The following is an 18,381-nucleotide window of genomic DNA, read 5'->3' on the forward strand; positions in this document are numbered from 1 at the left end:
GGAAATGGCTCAAGGAGGACTTTAATGGAGCTCTAAGGGACTATAAGCATGAGAACAGAGGGAAACTGAGTTATACCTCAAGGAAATCTCTGAAATAACACCAAGATGCCTGGCCTCCTTCCTCTCCTCTTGATCTACTCTCCTTTCTCTCTCAAAGTCTTCAAGAAATCACACCAAGCACTTCAATTTCACAAGAAACGATGTTAGAACGATATAGGGGGCTCTGAGGGTGAATGGGGGCGAGCTTGGGGCGCATAAGGTTGGTTTAAATAGGGTGCAAACCCTTGGAATTAGGGTTTCACCAGACAGCGGGGACTCGCTGAGTTCAGAATATGGACTCGCCGAGTCGCCAACTTAAACGTGTTCCATGTCTCGGCTCTACTCGGCGAGTCGGGCCTACAACTCGCCGAGTCCAAGGCTAAAAATGCAAAATACTTAGATAAATTTACATACCAGGAACCAGGTGCTATAAAGCATCTTAATGTTCCTGCCCAATTGATTCTCGACTTCTTGTATAAACTCTTTAAACCTCTCAAAAGTCTCTGACTTATGCTTGATTAAGTATACATATCCATATCTACTGTAATCATCAGTAAAAGTCAAATAATAACGATTAGCATCCCTTGTGGCATGTTTGAAGGGCCCACACACATCCGTGTGTATAAGATCCAACAAACCTTCACCCCTCTCACAAGAACCTGTGAAGGGTGACTTTGTCATTTTTCCAAGTAAGCATGATTCGCAACTATCATCTGACTTTAGGTCAAATGACTCCAATACTCCATCCTTTTGGAGTTGGTCTATGCGTTTCTTGCTTATATGTCCAAGACGACAATGCCATAATGATGCTTTATCCAAGTTATTATCATTAACAGAATCAATACACAATACATTATTTCCTAAGTTATCAACCACAGATACAGTTTCATACACACCATCACAAGGTAATGCTTTAAAATAAAGAACATTATTAAAGAAAGCATTAATCGAACCAACTTCATTATCAAATGAAAATGTGAAACCTTGTTTATACAATGCATGAAAGGAAATAATATTTCTTGCCATTTCTGGCGAATAACAACATTTATTCAAATCTAAACTAAACCCACTACTTAGCGATAAAGTATAAACTCCAATCTTGGTGACAAGTAAAGCTTTCCTATTCCCCATGATTAAGTTTATTCTTCCATGCTCCACATTCTCACTTCTTCTTAGTCCCTGCAAATCAGAACAGATATGAATACCACAACCGGTATCAAGGACCCAAGAGTTAGAATGGGGTGAGTTATTAGATAAGATAGTGTAAATACCTGCATGGTTGGGTTTAACTTTCCCATCCTTCACATCTTGCTAGTACTTTGGGCAGTTCCGCTTTCAATGTGACTTTTCATGGCAATAGAAGCATTCAGCCTCTTTAGGGTCAGAAGAAGGAGTGACAAAACCTTTCTTGGTTCCACTTGAAGAAGAGCCATCAAGGGTCCTAGCCTTGGTACCCTTCGAAGAGCTCTTCCTCTTCTTCCCTCTACCTTTCCCGATTGCCAAAACCGGGGCGGAGTTTGGAGTAGGAGTGTTAACAACCGACTTACCCTTAAGACCTGTTTCTGCGGTCTTGAGGAGTCCCTGAAGTTTGCTGAGTGTGACCTCTTCCTTATTCATGTGATATGTCATGCGGAATTGATCATAGCACGATGGTAAGGAGTGCAAAATGATATCTATTGCAAGCTCCTCAGGGAAGTTCACATTAAGCTTCAGCAACCGATCCACATACCTTTGCATTTTCTGCATGTGGCTCGTGACGGATTCCCCGTCCTTCATCATGGTTGTTATGATAGAGCATATGATTTCATACCTCTCTTGTCGTGCACTTTGATGGTATCTTTCCATCAGATCTTGGTGCATTTCAAAAGGGTAGAAGTCCTCATAGGACTTTTGGAGTTCTGTTGTCATGGTGGCCAACATGATGCATGCCACTTTTGTAGCATCCCTTTCATGTGCCCGGAAGTCAGCGATCTCCTGGGGAGTTGCAGTGGTCTCATCAATCTCCTTAAGCTCCTTGTCAAGGACATATTCTTTGTCCTCGTAACGGGTAATCATCCTGATGTTTCTGATCCATTCATTGAAGTTGGATCCATCAAAAGTGACTTTCCCACACAAGTTCATAAGGGTAAAGGAGCCATTAGGATTAGAGCCAGAAGCAGCATTGTTTGAAGACATCTGAAAGAAGAGAACAAGATTAGTTTAGATATTAAGAGAGTCCTTAATAAAACACCTAAATGTAATATTAAGGCTAGGATCCAATCACAATATATTATAACTTAGAAGAGGTATGTCGTAATCCAAGCTATAACATATTTGAAAGGTAGGTGAATGACGATTCACCAATTTCCACCATGAAAAACGAAATATAAATATTAGGTTTTTAATTGGTTCTTAGAAATTCCTAGATTCTTTTGAGATTCAATGAACTTTTCAAAGGCATGTTTCAATCTCGAGTGTGCCATCCAATTTTTGTGACTGGGATACCGAGGATCACAAAACGAGGTGTGAAGTAACCATGCAAATCACTTGGTATACTCAATGTTTATTACTCAATCGATGTGCCGGTTAACCACACGAGCTCCACCGACCTATAATAAACTTTAAGTCACCCTTTACCTACCTTGTTAAGTCCAAGTTAGTGTGCCGGTTAACCACACGAGCTCCACTAACGACTTAAACAAAGTGTAAAGTGTAATTTCATGGATTAGCACCTTATTCACATTTTCCTAAAGTAACTAAGATTGGGAATTTAATAAAAGCATTTAGTTACTTTATAATATTCATCATACTTTTAATGAGAATTTATAAGTCATTGTCCTACCCGTTCGGCTAACGACCCTCCACCGATCAAGGAAGTGGTGGGTGAGAGTGGACACCCATTAAGTTGCCATTTTATAGGCAACAACCTTATACCCCCCTTATAGACCGGCTTCGTGAATGAGGCGTACTAGCGGTAAGACGACTTGACGTTATACATATATATATTAGTAACTTATAATATTATAAAGTATAAGGGTTGAATTTTAACTTTTAAAATTCTAAGGGTTGGAACTAAAGTTTTAATCAAGACTTTACATGTTCCAAAACTTGAGGGCAAGTTTTGTAAACTTCCAAAACTTTTCATTTCTTATAACTTATGAATTAATTGAGTAATAAAAATGAAGACTCTTCATTTTTATAACTCTTGTCTTCTTTTAATGGCTTTAATAAAAGTGAGACTTTTGGTTTTCCATAACTTGAGGACAAGTTATGGACTCCATTAAAACACATTATGATCATGAATTAAACTACCATGAAGGTTACAAACAATTCCTATGATCATCTAATCTTCATAAGTTCAAGAACATGAATATGAACACTTTCAAGAATCAAAAAATTACACTTAAAAAAACTTGTAATTTTAATAATTGCCATTGTAAATGAATTAGCATAAACATTACACCGTCTAAAACAAGCTTTAAAACATCAAAACAGTTTAGGGTAATGTTTCTAGTCCATTTCCAGCAACAAATGTGCAAACTTTCATACGAGCAGAAAACAGAAAAACGATTTTTTTCAAGCTGTTTGCACACAAAAAAAAAACAACAAACAAACCTAGGCTCTGATACCACTGATGGATTTTGAGCATTCTAACACTTCCTAAGTGTACATGCAACCCTAATAACATTGGATCTATGTTTGTCTAATAATCATGCAAAGTTGAATTCCAAGGTTATATTCCTATCTAGCATACATGGGGAACATTTTTAACTTGAATGAAAGATAGAATAACTTACCTTGTTGTTGATTATGATCCTTGAAACCTTGTGAGCCTAGCACCCCAAGTGTGATGCCTCAAATGCTTCACACAACACCAAATGCAAAGGAGTAAACTTTGAGAGAATCTTACACTTGCAAAATCTGCTCTAGCCCTCTTGTTTCTTATGTCGCCGATTTTGGTGGAGAACATGTTGCTTATATAGTGTGTCACATCTAGGGTTACACCATGTAAACCCTAATGTGGCATGACTCTTCATTTCCATGACCCATGGGTTTGTAACTCCCATGGAGCCTCCATGGAGCATCCTATGGGTGAAACCCAACTTGATAATCCATGGAGCCTCTTAGCCCACTATATAAGATATGGAAGATTTACATAATCTACCCATATATTTAATTAGTTATCTTTTGATCACTTAATTAATTCTAAATTAATTCTTGATCAAACTAATTAAATAATATTATTAATATATTAGAACTTATAATATATTAATAAACCATAAGTGTTATTTCTCTCATTTTAGTTTATCCAATTGCATGGTGCCATGCAACCCAAATGGACCATGCCGGGTCGGGTCAAGTACATACCAGAAATAGTTATGGACTTATACACCTTATCCAACAGAATGTGTAAAAGGAAAAATATCCTCCTGGAATGTAACATCTCTGGAAACAAAAATTTCTTTTGTTTCAATATCCATCAACTTATAAGCCTTCATGCCCATAGGATAACCAATAAAGACACAGCATCTTGCCCTTGGTGTGAATTTATTTCGGGAACTAGGTAAGGTTGAAGCAAAAGCTAAACAGCCAAAAGATCTAAACCTTGAAAAATCAGGAGGGCATTTATGTAATTTCTCATATGGAGTAAGGAATTTGAGAAGTTTAGATGGTGTTCAATTAATGAGAAAAGTGGCACAAGAAACACATTCATACATAAAAGAAGTTGGAACTTTAGATTAAAAGAAAAGAGCTCTAGCAACATTAAGAAGATGTTGATGTTTTCTTTCCACTACTAAGTTATGTTGAGGCCTCTCAACACATGAAAATTGATGAATGACTCCTTCCTTGTTGAAAAATTTTGTGAATGCTAATTCTTTAGCATTATCAGATCTGAACATTTTGATTTTGCTATTAAACTGTGTTGACACCATTGCAAAAAAAATTTGGAATAATTCCTTGTACTTCAGATTTATGCTTAAGAAAGTATGTCCATGTGAATCTTGTACAATCATCCACAATTGTAGCAAAATATTTGAAACCTTTATAATCAGATACATGATAAGGACCCCATATATCACAGTGAATTAGATCAAAAGGTTTATCAGCCACATGATTAAGAGAGACAAATTTCAATCTCTTTTGTTTAGCCAAAGGACACACAGTACAAACATGTTTATTCAAATCTTTATTTGAAAACAAACAACTATCAATGAACTTGAGTTTCTCATTTGCAGGATGGCCAAGTCTTTGATGCCAATGTTGAAGAGACACAACATGAACAGAAACTTCTTCAATCATATCTTCAAGCAAATAGAGTCCACTTTCAACACTAGCAGTGCCAATCTGCTTCTTGGTTGAAATCTGTTTCACAATAGCACGATTGTGATAGAATGATGCTTTAATCATCTTGTTTGCAACTAACGTGGACACAAAGATCAAGTTCAACTCACATTGAGGAACATATAAAACATTTTGAAGAACAATATGCTCATTGATCTTAATATTTCCCATATATTCTACTTGTATGAGCATATGATTTGGTAAACGAACTTTGGTTCCAAAGATTCGTTTGAGGTTTATGAAAACCTTTTTATTATTACACACATGTCTAGTTACTCCAGTGTCTAAAATCCAAATGTTAGATTGGTAATTTCCAGACTCACAAGTAAGAACATAATGAGTACCTGATTCTTTGTCATCAGCAACAATAACAGAGTTAATAGAAGCAAGTTGACCTGTAAGAACTGCTATTAATTGTTGACATTGTTGTGTGGTAAGATTAGTAATGGAATCACTTGTATTATCCTCATTGGCATTGTTGACTGTAATAGAAGCTTGATCAAAAACAACATTAGTATGTGGATTGCCTTGATTAGAACGATAACCAGGTGGAAAACCATGGAGTTTATAACATTTGTCAACAGTGTGACCAAATCTTTTGCAATGAGAACAAACTGGAGATTATCGATTCTTTGAAAAAGATTTAAACCTTTGATTTGAATTTGAGTTAATTTGAATATTGAAAGAAATGGGAGAATTATTGATGGAAGGAATACTTATCTCTCTTTGACGTTCTTCCAGAATCAATAGAGAAAAAATCCGATTAACAGTGGGAATTGGATCCATTAGGAGAATTTGTTCCCTAATTTGAGCATACTTCTCATGTAATCCCATCAAGAACATCATAGTGTGTTCGATATCCTTCGCTCCTCCACCAGTACACAAACCACAGGTGCAATGAACTTCAAAATTAGACAATTCTGATGGGTTTTAGGTAAAACAAATAAACCAGAAAACAATTCCTAAGTTCACATGCAACCTATTTTGGATCTATGTTTTAACTATTGAACATACAACTTTGAATTGCAAAACAAGAACCCTAGAGAAGGAGGCTATTTTCGAAAATAGTAAACTAGGGTTTATGAGTTACATACCTTTCAATTGTTATAGCAAACAATTGACAATTCCCTTGATCTTGATCTTGATCTTCTTGGAAGCTTAGCACCACAAGTGTAATGCCTCTAATGGAATCACACCCAAGAACTAGCAAGAAAGAAACTAGAAGGAGAGAGGATGGAGAGAGTATGCAATTTCGGCCTAGATATCTTCCAAAGAATAGAGTGGCCTAAAATGTGAGCCAGGAGGCTCTTTAAATAGCTGAGGGATCTAGGGTTTAGGGAAAACCCTAATTATCCTTTGCTTAGGGCCTAAGCAAAACCCAAGGGCCTTATCTGGACCCCTTGGACGAAATCTCTAGGGTTTCCCCTATGGATTTCGTCCACCTCCTTCCAAGGGGGTTCTGGATCCTTCCACTCAACTATTAGTTAATTGCAAACTAGTCCCTGCACTTTATAATTAATTCTTTTAACCCCAAAATTAATTCTGATTAATTTCTGGCTAACTATTAATTAAACATAATGATTTCTAATTAATATATTAATCTTTTAACATATTAATAAATCATTTATATATATTAATTTATTAATCTTATAAATTAATATCTCTCCTTTCATAATTTCCTTGTCCAGTTGCTAGGTTGAGGGCAACCCAAAAGGACTGTGCTGCTATCAATTCAAGTACATGCCAATTATAGTTATGGGCTTAGACACCTAATCCAACAGTCTCCCACTTGGATAAGTCTGTAACTATAATTGCTAGTATGCCTTCTAAATTTGACCAGCAAATTGTAGCTTCCAAAAGCTGCTGCCGAACTCTGACCCAGTCAGTTACGTGTCCTAAGATAAGTGATCATATAATCCTTCGTTCTGCTAGATATCCCTAGACAAAAGACATGGAATGTAATCAATCTCTTTGTCCAGAATCTATGTTTCCTGATTCCTGATTTGTGATGATGTAGGACTTCTAATTGAACACATCAATTTAGTCCTGGCTGGGCCCAGCACATAAGTCAACACCAAATCATCGAGGGGCCCACAAATATCGCTTTTCCGGTTAGGGCAAAAGGAACGAATAAACGTTGACTCATATGCTTGTATCTTTTACTCATCAAATTATACATGACAATACGTTTTATAACACCAAGTTACTGATGCGTTTTCGTATCACCAATGCATGACCGACTTGTAAATTACAACTCATATATCTTCGTTTCAAGATTATAAGATATTATCGTCTCAGTATTACTCGTGACGAATTCCATGAAGTGATACTCTGAGCGAGGGTTTATCCAATACTCAAATCTCAATTTCTGAGTACTCATGAACGTTGCAGCAATTCTATTGTCATGTCTATCCTTAGACAATCTACAATCCAGTTCATGACAGTCTTAATTCACTACTTACTTCCAAAAGTATGAGCGACTGTGGAGTTTTGAATAATCTTATTATTTAGGAAGTAAAACATGCAAAATATGAAACACAATAATAAACAATTAACAAAAGGCAGTAATCAAACTAATAAACAATACTTTATTATTTAATCACCAAAAGTCAATTACATTTATTTTGTTACAAGTTTCAGAACAAAACTGATCTAACTACTAAAACTAATATCATCTTTCAGTCCTATGCTCCGAGTGTTGGATTAGTGTCTAAGCCCGTAACTATATTTGGTATGTACTTGACCCGGTTGTGCATGGTCCTTTTGGGTTGCCTTCACCAAAGCAACTTGACAAGGTAATTTGATATGAGAGAGAGGGTATTATGGTTTATTAATATATTATAAGAATAATATATTAAAGGAGAAATCATTTTTATTTAATTAGTATTAGTCATAAATTAATTATGAATTAATTTGGTGACTAAAAAAGATTAATTAAATAAAGGGGTATAAACTGTCAAAAGTGTGATTGTTAGATTTTGGGTTAAGGAATCCTAATGGACTTAAGGGGGAACAAAATTATGATGGGGATCCATCATATTTTCGTCCAAGGGCCTTATTCCAGAAGGTTCCTTGGGCTGCTTGGTGGCTAAGCTGTCCATTAGGGTTTAGACTGAAACCCTAGTAGCCTACAAGTATAAATAGAGACCCCTGCATGTGATTTTCGGCTACCACTTCTTGAAGAGAAACCCTAGAGCCGATTTCTAGCATCCTCCCTCCTCTCTCTTATTGCCTTCTTGCTACTTGGTGTTTGTGATCCATTAGAGGAATTACAATTGTGATTCTAAGCTCAAGCAAAGAAGATTCAAGCTATTTGAAGAGGTAAACATCTAGATCTGATGTTGTTTGTTATTTTGATAATATGTATGCTAGATTAGGGTTTGCAAGACTTGGATTCAAAGCATGTACAATAGAGAAACCTAGATCCAAGCATTAGGGTTTGTATGAGCACATAGGATTGTTTCTTATGCATAAAAACCATCACCGAGCATGCTGAATACGCTTAGCCCTACTCAGACCCTTTGTGAGGGGATCTGCTGGGTTATCTTCAGATGACACCCTCTTTACTACAAGATGGCCTTCTTCTACTCTATGTCTGATGAAATGGTACTTTCTGTCGATATGTCTGGTTTTACCATGATCTCTCGGTTCCTTTGTCAAGGCAACCGCTCCTTCATTATCGCAGAACAGTTCCATAGGCTCCTGGATGGTTGGAACAACTCCGAGATCTCCGATGAAGTTCCTCAACCAAGCTGCTTCTTTCGACGCTTCACTCGCTGCTATGTACTCTGATTCACAAGTAGAATCAGCCACCGTATCTTGCTTGGAACTTTTCCAAGTAACTGCTCCTCCATTCAGTAAAAATACCCAGCCCGATTGAGAACGGAAGTTATCTCTATCCGTCTGAAAGATGGCATCACTGTAACCATCTACTCTCAAAGTATCATTGCCACCAAGTACAAGGACCCAATCCTTTGTCCTTCGCAAATACTTGAGTATGTTCTTTACTTCTATCCAATGAGCTCTACCCGGGTTTCCCTGATAGCGACTGACCATGCTCAAAGCAAATGCCACATCAGGGCGAGTACATGTCATAGCGTACATGATTGATCCGACAGCGGAAACATAAGGTACACGACTCATGTCATCTATTTCAACATCTGTACTCGGGCATTGGGTCTTACTCAATTTGGTATTGCTCTGGATGGGTAGCTCTCCCTTCTTGGAATTTTCCATACTAAACCTCTTTAGTACATTATCCAAGTATGTGCTCTGACTAAGTCTAATTAGTCTCTTCTTTCTATCTCTCAATATTCTTATCCCAAGAATATAGGCAGCTTCTCCAAGGTCTTTCATGGCAAAACACTTTCCAAGCCAAGACTTAACATCTCTCAAGGTTGGAACGTCGTTACCAATGAGTAATATGTCATCGACATATAACACCAGAAAAGTTACTATACTCCCACTAACCTTGATATACACACAAAACTCATATTCACTTCTAGAGAAGCCAAACTCTTTGACTTTCTCATGGAAGCAAAGATTCCAGCTGCGAGATGCCTGTTTCAATCCATAAATGGATTTCTCAAGCTTGCACACTCTATTGGGAAACTTTGCATCAACAAAACCCTCTGGCTGATTCATGTAAACATCCTCAGCCAACTTCCCATTAAGGAAAGCAGTCTTGACATCCATCTACCAGATTTCATAGTCATGAAAGGCAGCTATGGCGAGCAATATCCTAATAGATTTAATCTTAGCTACTGGCGAGAAGGTCTCATCATAGTCAACCCCTGGGGTTTGAGTGAAACCTTTTGCAACCAGTCGAGCCTTGAATGTGTGCACATTTCCATCCATGTCTGTCTTCTTCTTGAAGATCCATTTGCACCCAACTGTCTTACGACCTGGTGCACTATCAACCAAATTCCAAACTTGGTTGTCATACATGGACTTAATCTCGCTGTTCATTGCCTCTTTCCACTTGGAAGCCTCTGGGCCTGCCATTGCTTCCTTATAAGTGACTGGTTCATCTAAATTTACCAGTGTCCTATCACTTATGAATGTGTCACCTTCTGAGGTAATATGAAAACCATATAACTCAGGTGGCACACTCACCCTAGTGGACCTTCGAAGAGGTAATGAGTTATCAACTGGTTCAACAGGAACTGTTTCCTCTGGTTGAGTGCTAGTGTCATCTAAGGTTCCTTCATTGGCTGACTCTCGAATTTCTTCAAGGTCAATGGTGCTCCCACTGTCCTCTTTGAATATGAGCTCTCTCTCCAGAAAGACTCCTCTTCTAGCTACAAAGACCACGTTTTCACTTGGTCTGTAGAACAAATATCCAAAAGACTGCTTTGGGTAACCAATGAAAACACATTTCTCACTTCTAGCTGCTAGCTTGTCGTGAGTCTCTCGTCTTACGAAAGCTTCACAACCCCAGATTTTAATATGTGCCAACGAGGGAACTTTCCCCGTCCACATTTCGTGAGGTGTTTTGGCAACCTTCTTTGTAGGGACAAGATTGAGGATGTGGGCGGCTGTCTCTAAGGCATACCCCCAGAAGTAAATAGGAAGCGAAGCACGACTCATCATAGAACGAACCATGTCTAACAAGGTTCGATTACGCCTCTCAGCTACACCATTTAACTGAGGTGTCCTAGGAGGAGTCAATTGTGAGACTATCCCACATTCTTTCAGATAGTCGTTGAACTCGATACTAAGATACTCCCCGCCTCTATCGGATCTAAGTATCTTTATCTTCCTGCCCAATTGATTTTCGACCTCATGCTTAAACTCTTTGAACTTTTCAAAGGTTTCTGACTTATGCTTAATCAAGTAGATATAACCATATCTGCTATAATCGTCAGTGAAAGTCACATAGAATCGATTAGCATCTCTTGTAGTTGATCTGAAGGGCCCACACACATCTGTGTGTATGAGATCCAACAGACCTTCACCTCTTTCACAAGACCCTGTGAACGGTGATTTTGTCATCTTTCCCAAAAGACAAGATTCACACATATCATCTGATTTTAGGTCAAATGATTCCAACACTCCATCCTTTTGGAGTTGGGCTATGCGTTTCTTGTTAATGTGTCCAAGACGACAATGCCACAAGCATGCCTTGTCTACACTATTAGACAAGTCAATATTAAGTACACTATTTCCTAAGCTATCAACACAAGTCACTGTTTCATACACACCATCACAAGGTAAAGCTTCAAACATAAAAAACACCATTCTTATAAACAGAAATTGAACCATTCAAATCATTAAAAGAATATTTAAAACCTTGTCTGAACAATGCATGAAATGAAATAATGTTTCTCGTCATCTCAGACGAATAGCAACAATTTATCAAATCTAATCTAACATCATTACTAAACAAAAACTGATAAACTCCGATCTTGGTTACTGGTGAAGACTTTCTGTTTCCCATGATCAAGTTTATCCTTCCTCGCTCTATATCCTCACTTTCTTTTATCCCCTGCATATCAGAACAGATATGAAGACCACATCATGTATCAAGGACCCATGAACGAGAAGATAATGAGTTATTAGCAGAAATAGTGTAAATACCTGCCGAAGATGGCTTCACTTTGCCATCCTTGATATCTTGCAGATATTGTGGGCAAGATCTCTTCCAGTGCCCCTTTTGATTGCAGTAAAAGCAAACGGCCTCTTTTGGATCAGAAACATGGGGAGTGGAACCATTGGGCTTAGCCTTTGGGTCATTGCTTGATGACCCAGCTTGAGCCTTGCTCTTCCAATTTTGCTTGGGAGGACCTTTCCTTTTTTTCCCCTTTCCCTGTCCAATAGCCAAGATAGGGGCACTTGCAGGTGTGGAGGGTATACTTTTACCCTTCATCCCTGCTTCAGCTGTCTGCAACAAATTGTGCAATTGGGCCAGAGTCTTCTCAGTATTGTTCAAATGGTAAGTTAGAATAAACTGACCATAACAATCAGGTAGTGAGTTCAAGACCATGTCAATGGCCAATTCCTCATCAAAGTGAATGTTGAGCTTGACCAAACGCTCTATGTAGCGTTGCATTCTTTGCACATGTGACACAACCGATTCCCCTTCTTTCATCTTGCAAGCCATGAGTGACTTGACTACTTCAAACTTTTCTTGACGAGCTCGCTTATGGTACTTTTCCATAAGGTCCTTGTTCATCTCGAAAGGCCAGTAGTCCTCATAGTACCTCTGCAGTTCTGGGGACATGGTTGCCACCATGATGCATGCCACTTTGGTAGCATCATCGTAATGTTTCTTGTAGGCAGCATATTCTTCAGGAGTAGCTTCAGACTCATCAAGCTCTTTGAGCTCCTTTTCAAGAACATATTCTTTGTTCTCAAAACGAAGAGCTATCTTGATGTTGCGCATCCAATCGTTATAGTTAGAGCCATCCATAATGACTTTGGAGCAGATATTGAGCAAAGAGAAGTTTTGGTTGGAGGAGGATGAAGCAGAAGTGTTTCCAGGAGTAGACATCTGAAAAGAAAGAAAGTTTTAGTTAGATTTCAAGATACCTTAATATAATAACCCAAAGATAAAATATCAAGGTTAGGATCCAACTATGAAGATTCACAACTTAGAAATGGGATGCCGAGATCCAAGTGTAAATTTCATAAAGGTAGGTGAATGACGATTCACCAATTCCACCATTAGACGAAACAAACGAAGTGAAATTCCTAATTCTTTTGAGATACATTGAAACTATTCAATTGCATGTTTTAATCTCAGATTATGCTCTTCTATTTGTGACTGGGATGCCGAGGATCACAAACAAGATGTGAATAACCATGCAAATGTGCTTGGTAACCTCATTGTCTTTATCATTAACTATTGATGTGTTGGTAAACCACACACGCTCCATCAAAATGACAATTATGAGATACCCATTACTGCTCTTTATTAGTGCCTTTTAGTGTGCTGGTTAACCACACACGCTCCACTAACGACCAATAAAGCATAATGTGCAATTTCATGGATTAGCATACTTTTCACATTTTTTCTAAAGTAACTAGAGTTGGGATTTTGTAAAATAATGTTCTAGTACTTTCTTTAATAGCATTATACTTTTAATGAGAAGTAGTTGTCCTATCAAATCCGTTCTGCTAACGACCCTCCACTAATCAAGGGAGCGGTGGGTGAGAGTGGACACCCATTCAACTACCATTTTATAGGCAGTTTCCTTATACCCCCCTTATAGACTAGCTTTGTGAATGAGGCATACTAGCGATTTGACTGACCATATTCTTATACATATATAATATTAAACATTTAATCATAATACATATATAAGGTATGTTTTAAACCTTTTAAAACTTTAAGGTTTATATAAATTTCGAAAATTAAACTATTAATTTAAATTTAAAATAAACCAAATTACTAGATTTAATATTTATCTATTAATTAACTTTTAATCAATTTATTAAATCTTGTAACGATTATCTAATTAAATTAATCAATTAATTTAATCCTAATCCTTATCCCTCTAAATTTCGAAAATTAGGGTAAGGATAATTATCCAATTAATCTAATCAAGTAACAATTATCCAAAACAAGAAACCCTAAAACTTCTAGCATATTTCGAAATTTACAAGGGAGGAGGCTAGGGTTTTCAAAACCCTAACCCTAATTTCGATTAGGGTTCTTTGGAGGCTAGGGTTTTCGAAAACCCTTTTATCCAAAACCCTAATTTCGAAAATTTGGCCTTTAGGGTTTAATAGCTATAAACCCTAATTTGCAAATCAACAATTATAGCAATTCAATTTAAAACAAACAATGGCTCTGATACCATTGATGGGTTTTAGGTAAAACAAATAAACCAGAAAACAATTCATAAGTTCACATGCAACCTACTTTGGATCTATGTTTTAACTATTGAACATACAACTTTGAATTGCAAAACAAGAACCCTAGAGAAGGAGGCTATTTTCGAAAATAGTAAACTAGGGTTTAGGAGTTACATACCTTTCAATTGTTATAACAAACAATTGACAATTCCTTTGATCTTGATCTTGATCTTCTTGGAAGCTTAGCACCACAAGTGTAATGCCTCTAATGGAATCACACCCAAGAACTAGCAAGAAAGAAACTAGAAGGAGAGAGGATGGAGAGAGTATGCAATTTCGGCCTAGATATCTTCCAAAGAATAGAGTGGCCTAAAATGTGAGCCAGGAGGCTCTTTAAATAGCTGAGGGATCTAGGGTTTAGGGAAAACCCTAATTATCCTTTGCTTAGGGCCTAAGCAAAACCCAAGGGCCTTATCTGGACCCCTTGGACGAAATCTCTAGGGTTTCCCCTATGGATTTCGTCCACCTCCTTCCAAGGGGGTTCTGGATCCTTCCACTCAACTATTAGTTAATTGCAAACTAGTCCCTGCACTTTATAATTAATTCTTTTAACCCCAAAATTAATTCTGATTAATTTCTGGCTAACTATTAATTAAACATAATGATTTCTAATTAATATATTAATCTTTTAACATATTAATAAATCATTTATATATATTAATTTATTAATCTTATAAATTAATATCTCTCCTTTCATAATTTCCTTGTCCAGTTGCTAGGTTGAGGGCAACCCAAAAGGACTATGCTGCTATCAATTCAAGTACATACCAATTATAGTTATGGGCTTAGACACCTAATCCAACAAATTCTTCCCATAGAACCTTCAATTTACTGAAATAAGTGCTTACTAAATCATCTCCTTGAGTGAGATTCATCGGATCACGCTTAATTTGAAAGATACGTGGACCATTGATCTACTGAAAACGTTCCTTGAGTTCCTTCCAGATAGCAGAAGCAGTAGTCAAATATATGACAGAAAGCAGAGATCTCTTTTGATATTGAATTCAAGATCCAGGATATAACGATGTTGTTATTTCGATTCCATGACTTTAAGCGATTAACTTCAGTAGGCAAAGGTCGTGGTATATCTCCAGTAACAAAATCAAGTTTGTTCTTCACGGATAAAGCAATTGTCATCGATCGTGACCAAGAGGCATAATTGTCCCCTGTGAGAACTTGATTAACAAGAAATGCACTAGGGTTATCAGAATGATGAATGTAATACAGATCATCACATGATCCAACACCACTTTGTGAAGAACTAGGTGTAGAAACCAAAGGAATTGAATCAGACATGATCAAATCTCAAAAATCACAAGAAAAGAGATGAAAAACATAGTATGAATCACGAAAAAAAAATTAAAGAATCATTGATATGATGAATGCGGACACAAAGAGGAAAAATTGCTCTGATACCATATTATCAGAGTAAAACAAGAGAGAATAACCAAAATGTTCAATGTATTGAAAATTACTTCACAATGAATACAGAGTACAAGACTTATATACAAGAAAGACTTAACTAACTACTAACTCATCATCTGATAACTAACTAATGCTAGTTAAGTTAATTAACTGTGATTAAACCATCTTCTAACTACCCTGAGTAACTAACTCTAACAGACCCACCATAACGAACTTTAACGAACAAAAAGTCAATATGACAAAAGTCTACATGACGTCCAATAAACAGTGTGTGTATCCGTGATCGAAAATTAGATAGATAAAACAAAGGACTGAGAAGCTAGAGCAAGGGAGCATTAGTCGACATGAACAAGGGAATCTTGTGTTTTATAATGAAGTAGATAAAACAGACACGTTGACAATCCGTGTGTGATTATGTTTGTTTGAGAGAGGGATTTGAAATTTTAAAAACCTAAATGAGATAGAATACAGGTAAGTAAAGGGTCTAGCATTCAGAAAATGGGTAACAACTGTAATTTTTTGTGGACGTGGTGGGTAGCATGCAGTGAAAGAAGAGTATGAATATTTAACTTGTGCATAACTTGATGGTATCTTGTGCAAAATAAGTTATACCTCTTAATTTTAAGATATGCTGCTTTAGATATTGTACATCAAGCTTAATTAGTTGTATTTAAGACATTTATTATGTATGTATTATAGATAGTATATATATATATATATATATATATATATATATATATATATATATATATATATATATATAGAGAGAGAGAGAGAGAGAGGGAGAGAGAGATAAAGAGAGAGGTAGGTTCAAATGTTCTAGATAGTCATTGTGTGCATGAATGGACCAATGAGAATTTAGCAATAATTTAATCATTAATTAAATTAATAAGGGTAAACTAGTAATATTACATACATGTATTAATTAATATCCAAAATTAACAACTGATATCCCTTATCTAAGGGATCAGTTCTTATTTGCTTATTAAAACCCTATACCACCGTTTTCTCTAAATACGACGACACCATCCTCCGTCCTCATAGCCACTGCCACCTACTTATTATTTCCCCATAGCCACCGGCCAACAACACATCAAAACCAAGGTATGTGCTCGTTTTTTAGAGTGAATCGAGGAAAAAAACCTTCGCCTAATTCTAATTTCTAAAAAATAGAAAGCAGGGGATTGGATACGTAGCCGATCACACAAAAATCAAGAACACATACCCTCTCTTCTAATAAATTAAGAATCACATCTCCACTTTTCCTTTGATAAAATCACCGCCGGCTAGTCAAATGTGAGTTATCTTTTGTTTTCCCTTCAACGCGTCTCAATTGTTTATTGGTTTATCCCAATTCCAATATATGTGATATAAATTTATTTGAGTTTTGTTGTGTGCACAAAAGGAATACTAGGTATTTACTGTTAAAAGATCTTTAATTGGGTATCACGAGTAATACACCCACACCTCCCTTTTTATTTACACATGCAACATTCTTAATTTTTGGTATACGATATTATTAAATGATAGAATATAATTGGGAAAATCTGTAATGTCAAATGATATTGATCATCATTGATTTTTTTTGTTTAACTAATTGTAAGTAGTATATTTTAATGACTTTTCATGAGCAACTAAGGTGATTGGGAGCATCTGGAGCAAAGAGGTATGCATTGATTATGATTTGGAATTAAGCATTTGATACATTAAATGGAATCATTTTTGTATTACGGAATCCAAAATAGATTAATGATGTCTATGTACTAATGAGTATTGACTATATTGTTATTACAAAGAGAATTATGGTTAAAAAAATTCCGAATTTGATGAATATCGATTATGTGGCATATATGTGGTGGCTAGTTGTATGACAATATGTTAAACTTGTACTTTGATTCATTCATAAGCTTACCCAAAAAATATAGTGTTACATGTGACATCCCCATTTTCACGGCCAGAAAAGACCGATTTCGTTTATGCTTTATAAAAATCAGAGTACTTCTTTTAATAAAAATCTTGCGGAATTTATTCCCAGAAAAACATGATAAATACGTTATCAAATCATTTCCGAAGAAATGTATTTTTATTCATTTTAAAACATTTGGGATGTCATCGTCAATACAGAAACATAAGCATAAACATAACTTACATTCATTTACACTAGTGATTTACATCTCTTTTAAATCTCTCAGTGTAAAGTAACTTCATATCGACACCTGTGATACAAATAAACTGAGTGGGTCAGGTTGGGAAACCTGGTGAGTACATAGGGTTTTCAACCCACAATAATATAATTATTATGTTTAAACATCAAACAATCAACCCAATTACCAATCCCCATTATCTTCTTTACTCTTAAGGATCTACCCTAAGAATCAACTATTCCTCGTTCATTCATTCCTAAGGATCATCCTAAGGAATCGGCACGAAGTCCATCGTCACCGGGGTTTAGGCACTAAGTCTGCATAGTCGCCAGGATTTATACAACAGGCACTAAGTCCGCATAGTCGTCAGGGTTTTGGCACCAAGTCTGCATGATCGCCAAGGTTTAGGCACCAAGTCTGCATGATCGCCAGGGTTTATACAACAAGCACTAAGTCCACATAGTCACCAAGGTTTTGGCACCAAGTCTGCATGATCGCCAAGGTTTAGGCATCAAGTCTGCATGATCGCCAGGGTTTAGAGTACACCGGGTGGACACATCGTTCACAACACCTACAGGTTGCGAGCCTGCTA

The 18,381-nt window shown here is 36.7% G+C and overlaps 1 protein-coding gene across 1 annotated transcript; it reads right to left on the minus strand.

Annotated features, from left to right (window-relative positions):
- Window positions 1–4,932: 4,932 nt before the first annotated feature.
- LOC145164836 (uncharacterized) lies at window positions 4,933–15,516 on the minus strand. Its single transcript, XM_079083500.1, has 2 exons — window positions 15,122–15,516; window positions 4,933–5,956 (listed from the first exon to the last, which is right to left on the minus strand). Exons 1-2 carry the CDS (start codon window positions 15,514–15,516, stop codon window positions 4,933–4,935), a joined length of 1,419 nt encoding a protein of 472 aa, XP_078939626.1.
- Window positions 15,517–18,381: the final 2,865 nt, after the last annotated feature.

Source organism: Lactuca virosa, chromosome 3 (assembly GCF_052849685.1).
Source record: "Lactuca virosa cultivar CGN04683 chromosome 3, Lactuca_virosa_CGN04683_v6, whole genome shotgun sequence".
Classification (NCBI taxonomy): domain Eukaryota; kingdom Viridiplantae; phylum Streptophyta; class Magnoliopsida; order Asterales; family Asteraceae; genus Lactuca; species Lactuca virosa.